Here is a 23,296-nt window from a genome sequence, read left to right as displayed (position 1 = left end):
TTATGGGTCCAAGTGGCACTTGCAATGGATCCATAGGTTGATATGTATCACGTCTTCTCGTTGTGCGCAGTGAGCACCGGTCTAGCCTCTGTGGTTTATGTTCAGTTGAGTCACCATGATTTACATCCTCCCAAATGCTCTGTTGGGCTGGGGTGTGGGGGGCCCTTAGGGTTGGGGTTCAGCCTTTTGGAAGAATGTAAGTATTTTTTTTATTTATATGACATCGCTAATATCCCACATTGTGAATATTCCAAAAAAAATGTATAACTTCACAAGTTTATAAAGTAAAATGCAAACCAAACAAACTCACACAATATAAAATAATTTTCAAAAAATTGGAACTAAGAAATACCAAATCCTTACATACATATAAACCAACCAACCTAGGAGAGGCAAAGGAAAAGTATTCCTCTTTTACACACAAACATTTACTAAAAGTGGCTGGAAAGAAGCCACACCGGCCAGTCCCAATATCCATAACCTACAAAGCACATGCAAAGGGTTGGGAATCTCTTATAAGTATCAACCAAAGTTTGCAACTTTGCACATTGCCAACTTGACTATTATATTTAATTACAAAATATATTCTTGATTTTCTTCGTATAAAAATATAAACACGTGTAATAAGTGATAATGACATTGAGAAATGGTTCGATAAGTTGAGGTAAATAACAGGTAGACGAAGCTGAAAGAAAACATATAGTAGCCCGCATGGACAGCTCAATTGGTCATAGAGGTGAAGTTTGGGAAGAAGGAAGAAAACATATAGTAATATTTAATTTTATTTATTTCACAATATATATATATATATATATATATATATATATATATATATATATATATATATATATATATAACTTTTATTTATGTATAACACATTAATTGTTGTCCCCACATTACAATTTCTGGAGATAGACCAAACAAACATTCTCCATAACAGGACAAAACTCTTCAGTCTTCACCCATGTATTCATGCAGCCACCGCCAGTCTCACACGTGATCTCACGCCCCCTCACGTGACCTTTCTATTTTTTTTTTATTTTGCCCCCATGGTGTAAATAAAGTTACTTTATTTTTTTATTTTTTTTGCGGTTAAAAAAGATTTTCGTTGACCAAACAGTACTTTTTTTTTTTAATGGCCGCAAAGTAAACATGATTATGCTTTGAAACAGCTTTTGTGAAAGCTTAGTGCAACCACCAATACTTTCTTTATTATCTCTCTTTTCGTACCTATATTATTCATTATTTAATATCAAACTTTCAATTTTTTACTTATAACACGTCATTTAAACGTAAACAATTTAACTTTTTAAGACAAACATTCTTATTTAAATTTTATAAAGTACAATAAGAGTCCATTTAAAAGTTCAAGAATTTTTTTCTAAAAAAAATTGTCTTTTTTATTTGGTTCAGATTCTAACAAATAAATAGAAATTTATTACAAAGTTATTGTTATAAAATTTTAATTAGTTAAAATTAATAAATGTAATCTTTTAATTAAAGAAATAAAAAAAAATTGGTAAATTTTAATTTTTAAAAATGGCCTCTGGGTCGAATTAGATCAAGATTTTTTACGATTTGACCTAGTTAAAACTAAACTTAATTATGCTAGTCCAATCCAGTCCAAATAGTTACTGGACAAATGGCAAGCTCATATGGCACCACACAAAGAGAGAGCTGAGTGTGAGAGATAAATTTGAAAAATATATTTTGAGTAAAATTTTTGGAAGATATATATTTTCTGTTGAAATAATTCTTTTTTTTTTCCTTTGACTATATAATGGATATTTTTCATTAACTTCATTTTACTTCTATAGACAAACAGAAAAACATTCACTCAAAAAAAACTTGTGAAAGCTATTTTTGGATTTTCAAATTGATCCTAAATTGTCTTGCAGTACATTTTTTGATGAGACTAAGTTGATCAGACTTTTAACAATGTTACAAGTTTGACGCTTTTGTATCGGTAGCGATCGACTTTATTTTGATTCATATATATTTTATTGGGAAAAGGGTCAAATAAGCCCTCAAACATTTGCTAAAGAGTCAATTAGCCCCTCCAACTTTTTAAAGGTGCAATTACACCCATAAACAATGCATTTTGATGCAATGAAACCCAAATACAGGTAAATGACCTGCTATCATAGGTCATTGAAGATCCGGCCATTTTTCGACGTATTTTTCGGCGTATTTACCAACGGTCGCCGGTCACTTGTTTGCCGGAAAATACGTCGGAAAATGGCCGGATCTTCAATGACCTATGATAGCAGGTCATTTACCTGTATTTAGACTTCATTGCATCAAAATGCATTATTTATGGGTGTAATTACACCCTTAAAAAGTTAAAGGGACTAATTGACTCTTTATCAAATGTTTGAGGGCCTATTTGACCCTTTTCTCAATTTTATTTGGTGCTTAAAAAAATAAAACTTATTAACTCCCAGAGTGGCAATTGAGGGGTTTGCATGCAAGAGCGCAAGACAATACAGTGTGTTGTCTATTGGTACGTCGTCCATAGCATTTTGTTTTGTGCAGAGGTTATATATGGTACAGAGACAAACATGCCCCGGCCCCTTCGCTTTATCCTATGTGCAAAAACATGCAATTTTGAATTTTCCTCACATATATCTTATCTGTTCTGCTGCACGTACTGTCTTAGTTTTTCTTCATTGTCTGCTCTTTCACGTTTTCTCCTCGGGACCCCACCATTTTCCCCTGTCGTCGACAAAAGATCATAATGAAATAAACCGATCTAATTTGTCTATAATTAAATTGACTGATTCAAATAAAAAAGGCTAATATAAAAAGTTGTATATTTTCGCTGGAAGTGAAACTTAATTGCGGCATTGTAACCTTATAATTATCATCAGTAAAACTAATTTGACTGAGATTGTTCTATCTTTTATATATTTAATATGAACATAAGGAACATTGAGCTTTCAATTCATCATTGTATGTGTGTACCTCACGACAAAAGCTAAACGCTAAACGAATCAAATTTGAAGGTATATATGTACCACGTACGTAGAGTGGTGTATGTCATGCATTGGACCAAATATATATATAGCGATATGTTTCATCTCCGAGCTGAGGTTGTCACCTGTTGGCTGTTTTGTTGGTATGCAGTAATAATATACATGGTCTTCCAACAGGTTAATTTCGACGAGTTTTGGTGAAAATTATTCACTGCTCGTTTGATGTGTTACGTTCTCTACCTGGAGATAATAATTGCAATATTAGTGGAAAGTTGGTTAGTCTAGTCGACACCACCTCAATCGGCACCCTTGCAAGACTTTAGAGGTTAGCTGGCAAGTGGCAACCATGCTCCAGTATATTTTTATGTGGACCATAGTCCATACAAAGTTATATAGGTTATAAAAAAAAATATATTTTTAATATATTAAAAGTACATTATATTATTTGAAAAAAGAGTTAAATATGCCTTCGAACTTTACCTTAAAAATCAATTAGACCCTCAAACTTTTTAAAGTTGCAATTAGGTACATAACAAGTCAAATTAGTTCATCAATGCCCATTTACCCGTTAGTGACCTGTAATACCAGGTCACTTAAAAATTCTGGCAATAAAAATCTACAATGGAGACAAGTTTGGTCGTCATCTCCGTCGACGGAGCAGGTGACCATTTTGGTCGTCGGAGATTTCCACGCCTTCCCCGACGATGTTTTGATCTCCGTTGTAGATTTTTTTTTGTCGGAACAATGGCCGGAATTTTTAAGTGACCTGGTATTAAGGTCACTAACAGGTAAATGGGCCTAATTGACTTGTTTATGTATCTAATTGCAACTTTAAAAAGTTTAAGGGCCTAATTGACTTTTAAGGTAAAGTTCGTGAGCCTATTTGACCATTTTCCCTATTGTTTGTGTATTGAATATACCTTATACAAAATAATGTACATTATATTTAAGAAATACTATGTACATTTTTAATATATACTAAAAGTATGTTATTTGTGTACTGAATGCACATTGATAGCGTATATACGGTGGCCCGTATGATACCGTACAGTTGTCTAGGGCTTGAGCTCGGAAACTAGCGACAATGGGTCGATAAGCTCCGGCCAAGCGAAGAGTCAAAAGTCCCCCCTACTGCCATAAATGCGAGTATTTATATGGAGCTGGGGAACACGACCCGGGTTTTCGGCATGGCGGCCACGTGGCCCACATGCACTCACGGGTACCTTGCTCAAGGGGTGTCCTATACGTGGCGCAAATCCTCTACCACTGTCCCCTGCGACCTACTCTAGGTGGGGCGGTCGAGAACAAACATCTGACCGCCCCAGAGCGGTAGGAACCGATCAGTTCATAGACGACGCTACGCGCCGTAGGAGAACCGACCGACACTGTCCACGTACGACCCGGGCACAGTCGGGTATAACACTACCACAAATTTTTTCGATTCAATTAATAGATACAATTTTTAATTAAAGTTAATTCGATTCAAAATTATTAATTAACCCATTGATTAACTAAACTTTTAAATAAATAAATAAATATACTCATTTTGTCCTATTTTATTTATTTTACTTACTATTTATTGGTCAAAATTAATTTTTTGTGTGTGTTTAATAGTACTTTTAATGTAATTTATAAATATATAAATTTTGTATATTAATACTAAACTTTTAATATTATAAAAAATTAAATTAAAAAAAATAATCTAATTGTTCGCCAATAACGCTTCCACTCAGGCTCTTCACAACCTTTCAAATGAAAGTCCAATCCCGATGTCAATGATACACATAAAATACTACGAAGGGAGTATAATCTAATATAAAATCCCTAAAACTAAAACCAAATATGAAATCCCTAACCCAGTAGCCATAGTTCGCCAAGTCCCAAGTTCAGCCTTGCGAGTTGCGACCAGCGACCTGCGTCCTGCGTGGCCGCGTTCTCCGTCTTCACTCTCCAAAGTCCAACCTCCGTGTCGGCGTCTCCTCTGTCTCCTCCGACCTCCACCGCACCACTGCTCCAGTGTCCTATCTCCACCAGCCCCTCCTGCTGAGGTTTGTTTATTTATTTATTTCAAGAGTATTAAGACAATAAGACTATCATGTGAACTTGTTTTGTTGTATGATTTTTTTTTTTTTGTTGCCAATAATAAAATTTTGTTTCTAAAGTTCCCACTTTCTACGATTTATCAGTTCTTTTCCCAGTAGCCAGTATGAGAGATATATGGTGTTGCATATATTGTAAATTTAATTGTGAATGAATGCTTTGAAATTGCTAATGTTAATTCTTATTTATAATTTTTAGAATTTTAAAATTTAGCTAAAAAAACTTTGACTAATCGGATTAATCTAAAAAAACTACTGGAAAAAGATTTACGTTCGGTTAATTCAAAAATAAAGTTCGATTCAGTTACTATTTTATTTACAACAGTAAGCACTGTGCTTTGCAGTCTGCTCATATGTTATAACAAACGGCTACAAGGATGTTACATTCATTTTCAATTCCAAGTCCAACTATGCAGAATGCAACTAATAGGAATAGCAATCCTGAGGGCTCAGAGGTTCTGTGGAGCAATACGTCGAACAATTGTCATTGCATCGCCCAACCCCAAATTTCATCTTCGTTTCAGTTTCTGCACGCAAGTACCAACTTCATCTCTGGATTCGGGATCAGAGAATGAGCATATTGTAGCGGAAGAAGATGCAGGAGTAAATAGCTTGAGTTCGAGGATAGAAAAACTGCCCAGAGGAGAGCCGATTGGGTCAGCCTTCCAGAGCTGGATGGGCGATGGCTTCTCCATTCACAGAGGCCATATCTTCCATACTATCAACCGTTTGCGCAGGCTCAATTCCACCAAACGCGCTCTTGAGGTTCATTTTGTCTCCATTTCCTTCCTTCACGCTTCTCATTGATTTGCCTATTCTTTAAACGCATGCATGCCATGTGTTTGAAATAATCACTAAATGAATATTTGCTAAAAATTCACCCTAAAATTTGACAGGTGATGGAATGGGTAATTAGGGAGAGGCCATACAGGCCTAAGGAATTAGATTATTCGTATTTACTGGAATTCACTTCTAGGCTTCACGGAGTATCGCAGGCTGAGAGTTTGTTCCGTCGAATTCCCTCTGAATTCCAGAATGAGTTGCTCTACAACAATCTTGTGCTTGTGTGTCTGGACAGAGGGTTGATAAGGCTTTCACTAGCATATATGAAGAAAATGAGGGAGCTTGGTCATCAGATATCACATTTAGTGTTTAACCGCCTTATCATTCTACATTCTTCCCCTGGTCGAAGAAAGTCGGTTCCGAAAATCTTGATTCAGATGAAAGCTGACAAGGTCACTCTGCATGTTTCCACCTTTAATATTCTGTTAAAGATTGAAGCTAATGAGCACAATATTGAAGGTTTGGTCAAAGTGTGTAATGATATGAAGAGAGCTAAAGTCCAACCAAATGAGGTAACTTACTGCATTTTAGCCACTGCCCATGCTGTGGCAAGGTTGTATACAGTGTGTGAGGCTTATGTTGAAGCTGTGGAGAAGTCTGCAACTGGGAAAAACTGGTCAACATTGGACATTCTTGTTATATTGTATGGACATCTGGGGAAGCAGAAGGAACTGGAGAGGACTTGGGGCATTACCCGAGAACTTCCTCATGTTAAGTCTAAGAGTTACATGTTGGCTATTGAAGCATTTGGGAGGATTGGAGATCTAAATCGAGCTGAAGGTCTGTGGTCGGAAATGAAATTAGAAAAGGGTTTGAAATCAATTAAGCAGTTCAACTCAATGATAGCTGTGTATTGCAAGCATGGTCTAGTAACCAAAGCAACTGGGCTGTATAAAGAGATGGAGGCATGTGGATTGAAAGCAAATTCGATAACTTTCCGACATCTTGCTTTGGGTTGCTTAAAAGCAGGAGGGTTAGTAAAGGAAGCTATGAAAACTCTGGATCTGGGGATGGATATGACAACAAGCATAAAGGTGAAAAGATCAATTCCATGGTTAGAAACTACCCTTTCAATAATTGAAATTTTGGCAGATAATGGTGAGCTTAAAATGGTTGAGAAGTTGTTTGAAGAATTGAAGAAAGCAAAATATACCAGGTACACGTTTGTGTATAATGCATTGATTAAGTCATATGTGAAGGCAAAAGTATATGACCCAAATCTTCTCAAAAGGATGGTGTTAGGAGGGGCCAGGCCAGATTCTGAGACTTACAGTTTACTGAAGCTCATTGAGCAATTTCAAACATGATCCCAAACTGGATGCTTTTTAGGCTTTCCCTTGAGAATACATTAATGCTTTCTGTGCTGCTTTGGCTATAGGGATTTTTATTTGTTCCTAGATATGGATCAGAGCTAGTCTGAATTTTTTAGGAAAAAAGAAATGATAAATTATACGAACAGGAGTCGTTTGCTTCAATCAGGGAATTGGGAAGTGAAACAATGCATAGAACAAGGAGTAGATGCATTCAGTACTTTTTCACCAGATGGATGTTTCTCCTCCAACTCATCATTCAATAATGTGTATGATTTTCTTTCTCTTCCCTTCTTTATAATGATTGCTTTACTCAATGAGAGATTTATGTTGATGCATTTTGTGCTCCATCTTTTTCTTGAGTTGTTTTTAACTCTATCGCTTGGTAAATTCTTGAATCTCGCCTAATACCTCTCCTAGTCATCCTGTCTTTTGAAAGGAACGGCTGAAAGGAAAGACTTGATAAGTTGCCTATAAGGTTATCAAGATTTCTTTCCACTTTCAAATTGTTACATAAATATGGCTTGCCTAGTCCTCCTGTCTTTAGTGACGAGGGAAAGCAGTCATTACTGGAGGCTTTTTTTTACTAACAATAAAAAGCATGGGTGGGTTTTTTACTAACAATAAAAAGCATGGTTGGGGGATGGGTTTTTTATTCCTGCAAGGGGTGTTCTTTTTGGCAGAGAAAAAAAGGGTGTTTGAGAAGTGAGAACACGCCGCGCCCAGCAGGCGCGTTTTGAAAACGCGCACCATGGGGCATGGGCGCATCAGTGTGGCCGCCAACTGGCAGCCACTTTGATTTGATTTCAATTGCAAAGCAACGACAATTTTGGTCCCAGATAGGGGTGGGAATAGGCCAGGCCCCCCCTACAAAGGGGCCTATGGCCGAGCCTGGCCTGTTTAGTAAATAGGCCAGGCTTAGGCCTATTTAAAAGCCTATTACATTAAATAGGCCCAAGTCTATATGTAAAGGCTTGGCCTACAAGCCTGCAGACCTGGCATGTATATATATATATATATATATATATATATATATATATATATATATATATATATATATATATATATATATATATATATATATATATATATATATATTACATTTTATAACTAATGTATTTTTATATTTATAATATAACCCCAATATATATAAGTAATATAACCCTTCATTCCTTCAACACTTCAACCGTACGACTCTACAACTCTACGAGGCAACTTTGTGAGACTCCACCGTCAGCGGCGAGGCGGTGACCGACCAGCTGCTTATTGACGATTGTCCTCTCCATTCCGGTATATCTATTCCCTCTTGCTCCCATAAACCCTATCTAAAATTATTTTCAATTTTCAAGTTTAATTTGGTTTATTTTTATCTGTGAGTATTTTGATTTTACTATTTCCAAGCATGTTTATCTGCGAGTATATGGAATTCAGTGGTTGCGTGTAGTTGGCATTGAATTTTGATTAACATGTTTGTGTATGCAGAATTATGGTTTAGTGAATCAATCTGTACTCGCATTTATGTTCGTGTATGTATTGATGTATTTCGAGGTTGATGATTGTCGATCGATGTTCGTGCTTTTGGTAAGATTTTTCTGAAAATTTGGTTCATCAAACGATTGCTGATTGAGCATTCTGAATTTGTGGATTTTAATGCTTCGTTGTGTGGGGTTAATTTGGTGTATCATGCTTTGAGATTGATGTTTTATTCCTGTATTTTCGAATTGTTTGTTCTAATTTTGGTTTATCAAATGAAAGTATTGAGTGAGTGCATATGGATTACGTCTGTTGTCTAGTAATCACCCTTTGACAGTTAGGTCAAGTCTCTAAAACATTCCCTTTGAAAGCAGAGTGAGGTTGATTGCATTTTCTATGTTATGCATGCAGATTATTGGAAGATATAGACTTGGTGATACGCTTATTATTGCATTTATGTTCGTGTTTATCTATGGCGTTGCCTTCTTATCGTTGATAGCACGAGTTCTTCAATTAAATTTGTTGAAAGCTTTGAGTAAAAAGGATAACTTCAGCACCAGAATATCAGTTGAGAAATTGTACTGAAATGAGCCATCATGTGTTTGGGGCAGAATATTGTCTGTTTATTGATCCATAACATACCTTTGCCCCGTTTATGTTCATTCGTGAGCCTTGATATGCATGGTTATTAGCCGAGTGTGTATATCGAAAAACAATTGTGGTCATTTAGACATTCTCGGTATGTAAAATAGGATATTATGTTTGTGAATGTAGGTTGTTGAAGGTTTAGGAGCTATGAGTGACAGTGTGACACTGTTGATTTAACTGGAGATGGCTGAGTTTTAAAAAAAAAATTGATAAAGGGGCTAGATTTGGATGAAAGTACTACATATTTGGTGCACATTAATTATTTTTTCAAATTGAATTCCTTGGTTTTTCTGTCAATGCTATTTATAGCACTTTTCTCAAATCAGTCCCAGTTCAATTATGCCTTCCCACACCAATTTGTAATGTTAATGTTCTGATTATTTGCTCTGAATAAATGACTTCTTGATTTTATTTTGGCACTGTGTTGACCGATAGCTTGATGAGGAAGATTTCAAGGAGGAACAAAATTATATTGCTAGACTAATAAACATGCGGAAAATACTTGGTGGACTCTCATTTTATATTCTTAACTTTTACTCCCTCTCACATGCTTTTGATGTAGACACTTTTATGCGGATCGACATGATGAAAATAATCAATCCTTGTTTGCTATCTCAGGGAGTAGAATTTGAGAGTATGCATAGTAAAATCTATACACATGCTGTATAATGATGATTTAGAAGAGATGCTAAATGTAATTAATTTTTTTTTTTTTTTTTTCTAAAAAGTTGTTCTATTTCTGCAATGGGAATGATGGTCATGGTGCGGAGATTGGTTTCAAAAGCCGGAAAAGCAAACCAAAATGCACCTACATTTTTTACATGCTTTAAAAGTCTATAACATGTAGGCTTTAAATAGGGTATGAGTTTATTTAAAACCTATTTTGAAGTGCCTACATATTAAATAGATTTTTTAAAAAGCTTAGGTCAGACCAACTCTAGGCCAACATCTAACTCATCATTATCTCATCTCACTCAATCAAAAAACTCTTCTTCACATTAGTTTGAGGTTTTTTCTCAATTTTTTATTATTCTATATTTTAATTATTTCTTTATTTATTTGATTTATAAATTTATAATTGTAATATAAAGTAATGAAACCAACATACTGGAATTGTAAATAAACATATGTACTGGAATTGTAAAAAAGAAAAGTTTGCTACAAACTTTACTTAATTTATAATTGTAATAACAAATAATTAAAATAAACATATGTAACATGTTTAAATTAAACATTTAAAAAATAAAACAACAATGTTAATAAAATTATTTTTTCTTTTTTCTTTTTTTTTTTTTAAACAAGAAGCTGGCCGCATATTTTTAAATTAAAATAAAAAAGAATAAGCCTTCAAATTAAATTAAAAAAAAAAAGGTGAAAAGAAAGTAATGACATTAGTACTTTTCAAAAACTAAAATACTTTCTTGAAGCCTTCAAATTAAAATAAAAAAAGAACATAATGCTTTGAAACTAAAATTAAATATGCAAACTATAATGTTAAACCGAATGTATCATTTTTAAAAAAAATTAAAATACTAATATAGAAACTGAAACAAAAAATCGAACTGAATACTGAAACGCCTACTCCAAACTAAAATCCATCCAATCCAATAATAATACCACTAAAAAATTTGTAATAATAATAATAATAATAATAATAATAATAATAATAATAATAATAATAATAATTGGCTTGGTTAGCTTTGCCCAGACGCAGAGAAATTCCGGAGAAAGAAAAGGTACTCCATTAATGCAAATTGCCTTAAAATGTGAAAATTGCATAAAATAGTAATAGAATTACCTTATTTGTAAAAAAAAAAAAAAAGAAAAAGAAAAAAGAATTACCTTATTTGTTATTATAGGAGTAATTTACACATTTTTTTTTTCACTCCTACAAATCTACACAATATTGTCTCTCTCTCCTCTCATTTACACATTATTAAGTCATTCACCCGTAAAAAAATGGGGGAATAAGGGTCAAATAGGCCATCCAACTGCACACAATAATGCAATTAGGCCACTGAACCTAAAAAAACAACAATTAGATCCCTAAACTAACAATTTTCTTGCAATTAGTCTAATTTATAAGTTTTCTAGGTTGCTAGCAGGTCACCTTTTAATTTAAAATATTTTTTTTTAAATTTAAAGTATTTTTTAAAATTTTATTATTCAAAGTAATTATTTAAAATTTAAAATTAAAAAAAAAAAAAAAATCGTCTACGGCCATGGATTCGTCTCCATGGCCGGAGACCTCTTCGTCTCTGGCCATGGATTCGTCTCCATGGCCGGAGACCTCTTCGTCTCTGGCCGGCCGGAGACGAAGAAGTTATCTTCGTCTCCATGGCCGGAGACGAAGAGACTCTTCGTCTCCGGCCATGGAGACGGAGATAACTTCATCGTCTCCGGCCATGGAGACGAAGAGTCTCTTCGTCTCCGGCAGTGGAGACAAAGAGACTCTTCGTCTCCATGGCCGGAGACGAAGAGACTCTTCGTCTCCGGCCGGCCAGAGACGAAGATGTCTCCGGCCATGGAGACGAATCCATGGCCGGAGACGATCTGTTTCCTTTTTTTTTTTTTTTTTTTTAAGTTTTAAATAATTATTTTAAATAATAAATATTTTAAAAAATATTTTAAATTTAAAAAAATATTTTAAATCTAAGGTGACCTGCTAATAACCTAGAAAACTTACAAATTAGACTAATTGTAAAAAAAATGATTAGTTTAGGGATCTAATTGTTGCTTTTTTAGGTTCAGTGGCCTAATTGAATTATTATGTGCAGTTGGATGGCCTATTTGACTCTTATTCCAAAAATGGGAGTAGGAATTGTGAGTAATTGTACAACTCAAACTAAAACGCCCTCTAAATTTCAAATCCCCAGGTTTTATACTACGCCTAGGACTTCCGTCTTTTCTCCTCCACCGGCGCCGGCGAATCGCTCGACGAGTTATCAGTTATCTCTCAAAATGGAGTCTCCGGCTGTGTCCAGGCTAGCAATCATCCAGAGGCACTTAACTAGTTCGACTCTAGTCAAGGTACAGAAAGAAAGATATCGTTTTCCTTCAGTTGGAAAATTCATTTTCTCTAATCATATAGATGGATGAGATAATGTACCCTGTGTATTTGCTCGCAGATTTTGTAATTGAATCGAAATTCTAATTCCCAACATAATAATTATAATCGAGCTTTTATTATTTATATTGGACTGCAATTTTTGTCGGAAAAACAAATAAGATTTTGTTATTTACTTTTGACGGGGTGGAGTGGAGAAATACATGAATTTATACCAGGTACTTAGCAGTGTGTGCGTGTGTGTGTGTGTGTTTTTTTTTTTGTTTGTTTGTTTGTTTGTTGTTGGTGCAGGGTTGTTATGAGGGGTTGATTAAGATATCCCCTAAAGTTTCTGAAGCATTAGCACATGGACGACCAGTTGTTGCACTTGAATCTACCATTATCTCTCATGGTATGCTGCTGCTATAAGTACTTTTGTTGCCATTGTTGGTTTAATTGTATTGGTCCTCCAACTAGTCCAGTTGAAAGGTTTAAGAAACGATTGTGTTAGAAATGTGACATTTTCCGAGCCTCGAATATGTGTCCTATGTCTACTTTACTGAGAAGAATTAGAAAAAGAATACAAAGTTTTGGATTCTTGGAAGCTCATTCTACACATGCCATACATATAATAATTACTTAATTAACTATACGATCAGATACCTAATTTAAGACTGTGCACAACATTCAACACTTGAACTTAGAAGTAGCATAAAATTTGTAAAACAGTCTATATTTAAGAATTAAGATGAAGAAATAAAACAGTAGGAACTGTACAATGTGGTGATATTCGTTGACTATAGTTTATGTTCTGGACTGATGGGTGCAAAATTTTCTTTGTAATATGGATTTATGCATGTATGTCCGTGAATAGATAGCTGTATTCAAGCATGTATGCTCATACTGCCAGCCTATAAATTATACCATAGATACATTTCTGCACTGAATAGATTCCTGTATCTGATATTCTGATGTGCATAGCATTTTTTGTTCCCTGTCTGTCAAGTCTATGTAATTCTCTGGCATCTCGTTTTATTTGCTGGCATCTCTGTGATTCTCTTTCCCTCATTCTGATGTAACATCGCATTTCTTGTTCCCTCTCTGTCTGTCTGTCATGTCTCTGTGATTCTTGGGCCTGCCTCCTTTTAAAATTCTCTTGCCATCATTACATTCGTTCATATTTGGTTTTTCTTAAAATCATATCTCCACCGTTCTTTTTGAATTTGTCAGCCTCCTTTTCAATGATTTATTTGTGGTTGCTACTTGTTCAGTGATTTATTTTGCATGGATTTGAGGATGTTCTTGCAGTTATACATATGCACTTATAGATGCATTGTATATTAATTTTAACATTATCCTTTTGATTTAAATTTGACTTTTTGGCTTTCAGGAATGCCTTATCCTCAAAATCTGGAAACAGCAAAACAGGTGGAGGAAATTGTGAGTTCCAATGGAGCTGAACCTGCCACTATTGCTATTTTGGATGGCATACCGTGCATAGGTGTTTATCTAAACTCTTGCTTTCATTTTCTTTTCTCATTGTTCTTGTATGGAGGTTTTTGGGGTAATAATGGGAAGTTGATATCCTCTCACATAGATATATTATATAATATAAGTACATAGTAGCTGTTAACTTTCTTTCTGATTATTATTACGATTAACTTATATGCCATTTTTCTTCTGACTAAATGTTGTGAACCTTGCATGCCACTCTAAGCTAGAGTAATAATACAGTTATGTCACATGTGCAAAATAAAAAAAATGGAATAAGGGTCAAATTGGCCACTGAACGTAACACTAAAGTGCAATCAGGTCACTGGACCTAAAAAAAGTGCAATTACTCCACTCAACGTCTCAAATGTCTCCAATTTTACCTGATAGCCGGTTGCTAGCCCTTCCTTCCGGTTGATTGCTTAGCTGGATGATTACATGGCATTAGTAATTCTATTCTTTTATTTTCCTTAATTTTCATTGCTTCCAGCGTGTAAGAAATGGAATCAGCGAGTCAAACTTTGAGTTCGGACGACCACAACCACAACCTTTCTCTTCTTTTTCTTCAATTTCTCAAGCATCAGGACAACCATGGTGTCCATGACGATCTTGATGGGCAATCCGCGTCTTCTCTTCAGATCTGATTTGAGTTTGGAAACGGAATCGGCATCGAGAACTTGGGAGGTGAGCGAGAGGGATGAGTGGATTATTGGCTAGGGTTACCTGGGAGGCGAAGGTGGTGAGGTGCGTGGTGTCGTCGGCGGTGTAGATCAATTTCTTGTTATGATATTTGGCAGAGAGGGTTAGGTTGAGCTTGGCGGTGAGGTGGGTGGTGTCGGCGGCGACGGTGGTGGGGTTGAATTAGGAGACCTTGAGGGAGGAGACGGAGAATGCGGGGCACTGGGGGCGGTAGATGACGTAGAAGATAGCGCCGGCGATGGCAGGGCAGTTCTGGCGAAGCCTTCTCTCTCATTCTCCTGTTTCCGGCGGTGAGCAGCGACGGGCATTGGTCCCTTCTCCGGTCTTCCCTTCTCCCGGCGGAATCTGGTGGCGGTAGCGGTGGCTGGATGGATTTCTCCTCCTGGGCAGTGGGCGGTGGTGTTGTTGAGCTGGAAGGAAGATGTTGGATTGATGGTGGTGTTGAAGGGTGTCACTGGTTCGAGTTCGGCAAGGCAAAGGAAGAAGAAGATGTATTAAAGGTGGATTAGGACTAATTACTGTGTTAGTAAGGTAATTAAAGGTTAATTAGATTATTGAATAATGATGTTGATTAATGTTAAGGTTAATGTTATGAAGTTAGCACAGATTTTAGATACATGATAAAGGCATTTTTTGAGATCATTAAAGCTTTTGTATTACCTGTTGCCATGGAAATCCATGAGAACATGTATATCATCGATCAGGACGGCCCAGAAGCAGCCCATGCAGAAGCACCGTCGGCAGTTGCACAGTCGCCGGTCGTGTCGGTGGTTGGCCGTCGGAGTTGGCCGGTAGGGGATGCGGTTAGGGTTGTAGAAAGAAGAGAAAATGAAGAAGAAAATATGAGTGGTTTGTTTCTTACACGCTGGAAGGAAGGAAAACAAAAGAAATTAAAGCAAAATAATAAATAAAGCCATGTAATCATCCAGCTCAACAATCAACCGGATGGAAGGGCTAACAACCGGCTATCAGGTAAAATTGGAGGTATTTGAGGCGTTGAGGGGAGTAATTGCACTTTTTTTAGGTCCAGTGGCCTGATTGCACTTTAACGTTACGGTTCAGTGGCCAATTTGGCCCTTATTCCTAAAAAAATTTACTGCCTTGATTTGCAAGCTTGTGCATTATAGTTGTTTTCTTCCCAATCTTATATCTTTGCCAAATGTAGATTGTTTAGTGTGTTATTGTCCATCTAGTTAGAGTGGCTAAAGAAAAAACTGGAGTTTGCCAATAAATAATGCCAATTGTTTCATCAAACCCTGTATCTCAACTGAGAATCATTGAGTGTTTGGTAAGTTAAGGAAAATTGCTACTTCAGAATATGTCTCCAGATAGTCCTGTCAAAATATCTTCTTCCTCCATCCCCCCCTCCTAAACAGCTTATGCATCTTGATCCCATGCAACAATTTTAAATATGGTTGCCCTAAGTGTGGGGGAATAGTGGATTGCAAAAGATGTGAAATATCTGTCAGCAATACTTGTTCAATTTCATGCAACCAAGAAAGATATTTTTGCTGGATTATCAAGCCTATTAATTATTCTAAGATATAGCTCTATGCTTTCTAACAATTAGGCTTTAATTTATGTATTTATTTTATATTTGATTAATCTTCTAATTTATTTATTAAGATGGAAAATAGTAGGTATTCATGGTGGGTACTTGAACCTGATGGAGCAGATGCAGGTTTTTAAAAATGTATACTTGTTGTGGGGAGGGGTGGGTGGTGAAATTATAAGAGTGGGTCGGGTGGTGGATGTATCTCTCTACTTTCTCTAGTTTACAAGAGGGAAAGACTTGGTTGGACATAGAAAGGAGTTGCCTGAATAAATGAACCATGCTTCCATTTCTACATTTATTTAATTTAAGGAAACTTCACCTTTATTAGTTTTATTTAATTCATCTTGTTGCTTCTGATATTAGTTACCCATCTTAGATATTTAGTCTGGGTTTTGGACAAATATAGTTACTACCAAAAGGTTTTAATGGCTTCTCTTCTATTAGGTTTGAGTATGGAAGAATTGGAGAGGCTGGCAATCCTAGGAAGCAAAGCTCGAAAGACCGCTCGTAGAGATATTGCACATGTTGTAAGTGAAATTTAAGCTCTTTAACAGACACATGTATATATGGAATTTGCTTTGTGTACTATTAGTTTTGTTGTAACATTTAGTTATTACTGATTGTATGGAGGAACTATTTTCTTAGAAGTGTGATAACTTAATCTCAAAATGAAAAATTTTAATGTGATGTATCAATCATGTTCTAAACCTGCCTTAAATTTTAATTAGTTGATTTATTCATTATTATTATCATTATTATTATTATTTAAAGAATGAAAGTTAAGATACAAGCTTCAGAAAACCATGGTTGTCTAAAAGCTTGCAAATCAAACAACACGTTGAACTACATAAAGCTTGCCAATTAATTTGAATTAGAGTACCTAAAGGCATAATCTAATAGATAGGAAGGTAGGCAAATATACTCTGCAACAAAAGTTTGAATGCAACATATCTTTTTTTTTGCACTTCTAAGAGAGTTTGGAACATAATTAAGTCTATTCATGTTATGCAAAACCCAAACACATAATTGAAGTTAAATTCTTGGACAAGCTAAAGTTGCTTTAATCTCTAAAGTATTACATTCTCTAACTTTTCTGAAGTTGCTGATTGGTTTTCTCCTTAGGTGGCTACTAAAGGAAATGGTGCAACTACTGTTTCTGCAACAATGTTTTTTGCTTCTATGGTGATCCACTCCTTACTGCCTCTCTGTGATACATTGCCAATTTTTACATCTAGGTTGCGGGAATTTTCTCACTAATCATTAAATAGCATTTCTGCAGGCTGGGATTCCTATATTTGTAACTGGTGGTGTTGGAGGAGTGCATAGAGATGGAGAGAATAGTAAGTGTGCAGTTGTGCACTGCATTTGTGAAATTTTGACTCTATGAACAGTATTCTTAATTTTATCTGTAGTCAAACCAGAATTGTAATATTTTTTTTAGTTTGAGTATATCATGTTACAGCTTTATCATCTTCACTTCAATTTTAAGACTATTAATTGTTGTCGAAAAGGTTCTATTGTGACATTAAATGGCTTAGAGCTCTACTATGACTTTCTCTTCATTTGATATTTCCATTCCAAATCTTGAATCTCATTAGTTATATGAGCTGTTGCACCAGAAAAAAAGTCAAGGTGTAGGAACTTTGTTATGTATTTAGTATTCTAGTTCTTTATTCCCTTTATGACATTTGTTTTATACAGCAATGGATGTATCTTCTGACCTTACTGAGCTTGGAAGGACTCCTGTAACTGTAATCTCAGCTGGTGTGAAGTCAATATTAGATATTCCAAGAACTCTCGAGTATTTGGTTAGTATTTCTTAGTAAAGAGCTATTTAAGACCAATATTCTTTTAGGTTCACCTTTTATTTTCATTCTCAACTGTAGGAAACTCAAGGGGTTTGTGTTGCTGCTTATCAGACCAATGAATTTCCTGCTTTCTTTACAGAAGCCAGCGGCTGCAAGGTTCATAAGTTTGACCCATTGTACATTATATCTTATGATGTAGTTGAAATAAAATGTTCAATTTTTATTTTTTTTTCTGTGATTGGTCAATGAATATTGAAATGCACTGAAAACAATCATAACTAATCCATTTTGGGTTGCAGCCATCTTTCTTCAAGATATTCTTACTTTTGTCAACATATTTGCATCTATTCTAACTAACTATTCACTTGTTTTATGAAATTTCAGGCACCTTGTCGGGTAGATACGCCAGAAGACTGTGCTCGACTAATTGGCAAGCAATATTGAACTCAGTTGATGTGTCATATTTACTTAACTATGCATGAATGATTGCATATTTTTGCTTAAATTTTTTTAACTGTTTCTTACAGATGCAAACATTAAACTTGGGCTTCAAACTGGGATCATAATAGCAGTCCCTATCCCAAAAGAACATTCTGCTTCAGGAAGCTTAATTGAATCTGCAATACAAAGAGCTCTTCTAGAATCTGAGTAAGTATCAAATAAGTTCCTTTCATTGGTAGAGTTGTTGGCATCCTATCATTGTATTACTTATATTCTGTATTTGTTGACATGTGAATATGATATTTTACTGCGAATCCCAGGGAGAAAAACATAACAGGAAATGCTCAAACCCCATTCCTGCTGGCTAGAGTAAATGAATTAACTGGAGGAGCTTCTCTAGCTTCTAGTATCCTTCATCCTGATGTTTGATGATTTTTTTTTTTTTTTTCCTTTCCTGCGATTGAATCAAGAAGTGACAGTGCAGCTAAATGTTTCTTGGGAATTTGGACTCTAGATGTTCTTTACCTACATCAATTAATAAAATGCTTTAATCTATTAATCCTGTTTCATTTTCAAATTTCCTTAACAAGTTCCAGATATTGCACTTGTGAAAAACAATGCTCTTATTGGTGCTAAAATTGCTGTTAGCCTAGCTCAGCTCCGCTGTCATACTTGAAATGTAAGTAAATGCTTCTATTTTTTTTTTTTTTTCATTTATTTTCTGGGAAAGCTACAATTTATGTCCTCATTTATTCGTTTTGCCCCCATTAGTTTCTAGAAATAGCTTCAAATATACTTCAATGTTTTTGAATGGCATTTGTTTGTTTGTTTGTTGCAGAGGCGCAGATTATATGATCGATCACATTACAATATTACATACAACTGTTACCGTCTTGTCTTCATTAGTGAAATAATGTAACTTTGCCGTTTATTCAGAACAAGCAGAGGATGTTACTATGATGTTTTACAACGTGGATGCTAGTATGAACTCTAACATTCACAAGTAAGAACCTCTTGCACCCTTATTTCTTTTTACGAGATTTATCTATGGCAGAGAAGGGAAACGCAATATATGTTGCTCGCACTTGGTGCACAGAAATATATCGGGAATTGGTTGGTTGTTTGGGATGTGAACGCAGCGAGTGTGCTGCCAAACCTCACATATATCGCAACACACCATTCTCTCACCATCGTCCTCGTCTCTAGTCCCGCAAGGGCAGTCCACAATAATGCTACTCTTGTCTATCCCTTCGAACATCCCTCCATAGTCCACATTCTCTCCACCCACAAACCCCTCGAACACCAACTTGCAGTTGCTCCCCTCTTTGATGGCCTCCAACACGGAGTCACACCCGTTGGGGGCGATGTTTAAGTTTGCCACGAAGTTGTTCACCCTTAGCCCCCAGTACATCTCCCTAAAGGTCTTCTCCACCTCGAGCCTTAGTTCATCAAACGTTGTACCCTTTCCTAGTACCATGCACTCGTACGGTGTCACTACTCTTTCTTGGTCGAACCCGAGCTTTATAGCACACCATACAACCAACTTATTATCAGATGTTTCCAATAGCTTTGGGGTAGTGTAGTCCTTAAGAAAGTACTTGGCGTCCAAAATCACCCTAGATGCTGCCGGGATGGTGGCGAAAACCCCAACCCCTGCCCCGTTTTCTTCCGTGAGAATATGCTTGTACAGGAATTGCACATCCTTCATGAGCTGAACCCTAGTGATTTTATACCTAGGTTTCATTTGTAATTGTGAGTCATTCCTCACCCTAACTCCACCCTGAATTTCTTCGTGTTTAGGAAATGCATTAGAGATGTCCTCCAAACAATACTCCAACACTTTGGTCACCGGGTTCAGACATCGTCGTACTAGGTACTTGCCAACTATGTGGTTACCTAGAGATTTAAGGACAAAGTCCAACAACCCAGTGTCACCTATGTAGCTACGAGCTGCATCCCGAACTTGCTGCCGAGAAACCCACCGGTAATCGGCTCGTTTCAAGGCCTCCACAATCACCCTTATAGCCATTTCCACTCGTTTGGGTGACCATCTACAAGTGCTGTCCACCACCAACAGCCCTAAATACACAATAACATTAATTAAGTTCCAAATACAGACTAACTAGTCTAGTTAAAATGAAAAAGAGTTAATTATATTACCCGGATAGCAAGCTCCAAGATTGGTTTCATCTTTAGGGATGCGGGATTTGAGTTCCAGCATGAAGTGGAAAGCGTCATGAAGAGTGCCCAAAGAATGGCCGGAGAGGATTTGGTACCTTGAGAGTATGATGAGCAATTCATGTTGATTTGGGGAGTGATGAGCCAGTAGGGTTAGCGGTATGTTTTGCACGGTTTGGACGGCGGTCTCATACATTTGGTGGTTCACCGCGAAGCTGCCATGCCCGAACTTGTACCCCCACCTCCCGAACCACGCCTCGCCATATCCCACCGCGTATAGCAGCCTTAGATCCATCCCCCTCTTCTCCGAGCTATCTTTCAAACTCACACTCCTATACTCCATTTCAGTAGGTTGAGAAAGTAGCTATGAACAGATAATATTACATCGTAACAGAGTCAGTATATACTAACCTGGCATGTAATCCGGTGCACAAGCGATCCCAAAAGTCCATGATATGATGGCCAGCCAAATTGGAGCCAGTCTCCAAGCCATTGATGCATAGCAAATGCCCAAACCCATTGCAATGGAAAACGCCGTGCATCGTATGCCCTTCCAACTCAATCATCATCACATTCGGCCGTTGGATCTCCGACGTCGTCGGATTCGTGGCGGCGCCACCACCGTACAAGTTACTGCTGCTTTGCCGCTGACAGAAGCTGAAACAAGCCGCCATTGTGTCCTTTGACGGGAACACAAAATGGTATTTCTTGTTGCAAATTAGATGGTCACCCCATCCTAATCAACAATCCAATCACTTAATTTAATTTCACACAAAATTAGTAACGTTAATAATAATGTATGCGCCAATCCTAGCTTGAATGCTAGCACGAGGTTCTTTTAGGAGATTGATAAAGAGTGTCCACCACCAAAATCTTACCTAACAACAAATTAAAGTGATTTTCTTTCTAAGTAGTAAGTTTACGTAATTACTTACCACTAAAGTATATATACTCGCATGCATGCATACCTATATATTGGCAATGCTTGCACTTGGGGTTGAGGGATAGCTCAATTGGTTCCTCCACCACAAAGAGGAAGACGTACGACGGCGGGTGGCGGTGGACTTCGAGCTGAAACGACCAGCTCGGCATGGCCCCACACAATCCATTCTCTGGCTTCGCGTATTCCAAGAAAGCCCTAACGTTTTCCTCGAAGTTATGGCTGTCAAATCCTGTCGGGCAGCCATGCTCGCCAAATGTCTTGAATTTATAAACTCTTTCACTTCTCTTCCTCTTCTTGCACCCCGTGAGATCCAAACCACCCGACATCTTTTACCTTCCCAGAAGATAAAGATCGGATCAAGAGGAAGAGAAGAGGAAGGGATATAAAGGGAGTAGAAATATATTATAATAGGTTCAAATATTAAAATGGTCACACATATCTTGCCAAGAGGGATCTAAAATCTTATTAGAGTGTCATCCGAAGGAGGCTTTGGAGTTATGAAAATGGAGGAAAGGCCTAAGGGGAAAACTCACCATATGCATGATTTTGTTTTGAAAAATCTATCTGCCGCGAAATTGCATGCATTAACGTAGTATATATTGATTTTGATTAAACAATTGTCCATGCTTTTCACCCTCCCAAGTAATGCACCATTTAAATTCTTTTGTCACCCGGCAATTTTTGTGGTCAGTTAGGGCATGCTAATTAAGAGTTATGCATCATATTATGTATCCACACATACTTAGCTTATACCACTTAATTATTACCTCTTTTAACTTCTTGGCCAACTACTATAAAAAGCCTTGTGATCCTAGCTATCGGGTAAAGGATCATAAATAAGCCAAGGTTGCTGATAGTTGACCGGTTCAAACCAAGAAGGTTAATAGATAACTTCACAGGGAGAGTCGAATTTGGAACATTATGATTTTTAAGTCAACTGTCTGACTGTAAATTCCTGGTTAAGTCCGTTGGCAATGTTCGTGTTACATATGTTCTTCAATAAGTGAATCATGTAGCTCATGTTTTATCAAGAGCTTCAAGTTCTTAGTTTGGTGGAGAGGTTTGGGTTTTGACCCTTCCTTGTATTTCTGATTTGGTGATTATGCCTTAATAAATTATTTCCCTTTTTTCTTCATAAAAAATATTGCTTTATTAATAAAAAAAAATTGTGATTATGCATCAACAATCATTAATAAAGCATTTTTTTAAGCGGCTAAATATACAAATCTCTTAATTGTCTCCAAATCACGCAAATACTTCCTCTCCGTTCTTGTTGTGAGTAACGTTAGCCATCTACTATATATATATGCCATTAATATTTTAAATAGAAAATCACACAATTCACTACTAAATATTAATTTACCTTAAACATTATGAACTTATGTGTTACATTATTAATTGAATTTAATTATTTTTTTTTTTTTGGGTGGGGGGACCTCCCAAGTCAGACGTACAGATTGAGAGCCAGAGGACCTAACCAGAGCGTGTTTCAGCTGGTTTGTTGAACGTTAAAACAACAAACAAACTCGTGAAAAGAGTTTTATTAAGTTTTTATTATTACAATTTTCAAATTTTTTAGATTTTTATTTAATTTATTTTTTGTTCATTCGTGGGATAATGCCAATTTCTTTTTCAAATATTAGACTTATTAGTATCAAAATTGAAGTAAAAATAACTCCATAAACTAGAAAGCTCATATAAAATGTGACTATCTTAGTAAGTATTTAGCAATTGATGACCAAGACTAGTAATAGCTGTTGATCATCATCTAAATTAAAGAGCAACAA

The 23,296-nt window shown here is 36.3% G+C and overlaps 3 protein-coding genes across 3 annotated transcripts; 2 read left to right on the top strand and 1 right to left on the bottom strand.

Moving 5' to 3' along the window:
* Positions 1-4,828: 4,828 nt before the first annotated feature.
* LOC109172064 (pentatricopeptide repeat-containing protein At1g07590, mitochondrial) lies at positions 4,829-7,565 on the top strand. Its single transcript, XM_019321225.1, has 3 exons — positions 4,829-5,023; positions 5,419-5,839; positions 5,971-7,565. The coding sequence occupies exons 2-3, from the start codon at positions 5,492-5,494 to the stop codon at positions 7,222-7,224; spliced, it is 1,602 nt and encodes a 533-aa protein (XP_019176770.1). The 5' UTR covers positions 4,829-5,023; positions 5,419-5,491; the 3' UTR covers positions 7,225-7,565.
* Positions 7,566-11,290: 3,725 nt separating this feature from the next.
* LOC109172091 (pseudouridine-5'-phosphate glycosidase) lies at positions 11,291-19,423 on the top strand. The gene is made up of 14 exons (XM_019321265.1): positions 11,291-11,307; positions 12,158-12,378; positions 12,707-12,806; positions 13,785-13,895; positions 16,584-16,666; positions 17,262-17,321; positions 17,419-17,479; positions 17,841-17,947; positions 18,026-18,103; positions 18,332-18,377; positions 18,475-18,595; positions 18,709-18,794; positions 18,985-19,067; positions 19,227-19,423. Coding segments are annotated over exons 1-13 (1,155 nt in total). The 5' UTR covers positions 11,291-11,306; the 3' UTR covers positions 19,065-19,067; positions 19,227-19,423.
* LOC109172090 (PHD finger protein MALE STERILITY 1) lies at positions 19,392-22,301 on the bottom strand. Its single transcript, XM_019321264.1, has 4 exons — positions 21,535-22,301; positions 20,978-21,302; positions 20,549-20,898; positions 19,392-20,467 (listed from the first exon to the last, which is right to left on the bottom strand). Exons 1-4 carry the CDS (start codon positions 21,833-21,835, stop codon positions 19,434-19,436), a joined length of 2,010 nt encoding a protein of 669 aa, XP_019176809.1. The 5' UTR covers positions 21,836-22,301; the 3' UTR covers positions 19,392-19,433.
* Between the last annotated feature and the right edge of the window lie 995 nt (positions 22,302-23,296).

The sequence above is a fragment of the Ipomoea nil genome, unplaced genomic scaffold (genome assembly GCF_001879475.1).
Source record: "Ipomoea nil cultivar Tokyo-kokei standard unplaced genomic scaffold, Asagao_1.1 scaffold0382, whole genome shotgun sequence".
NCBI lineage: Eukaryota > Viridiplantae > Streptophyta > Magnoliopsida > Solanales > Convolvulaceae > Ipomoea > Ipomoea nil.
Note: the sequence above shows the minus strand (reverse complement) of the source record. Positions and strands in the feature narration are given on the sequence as shown.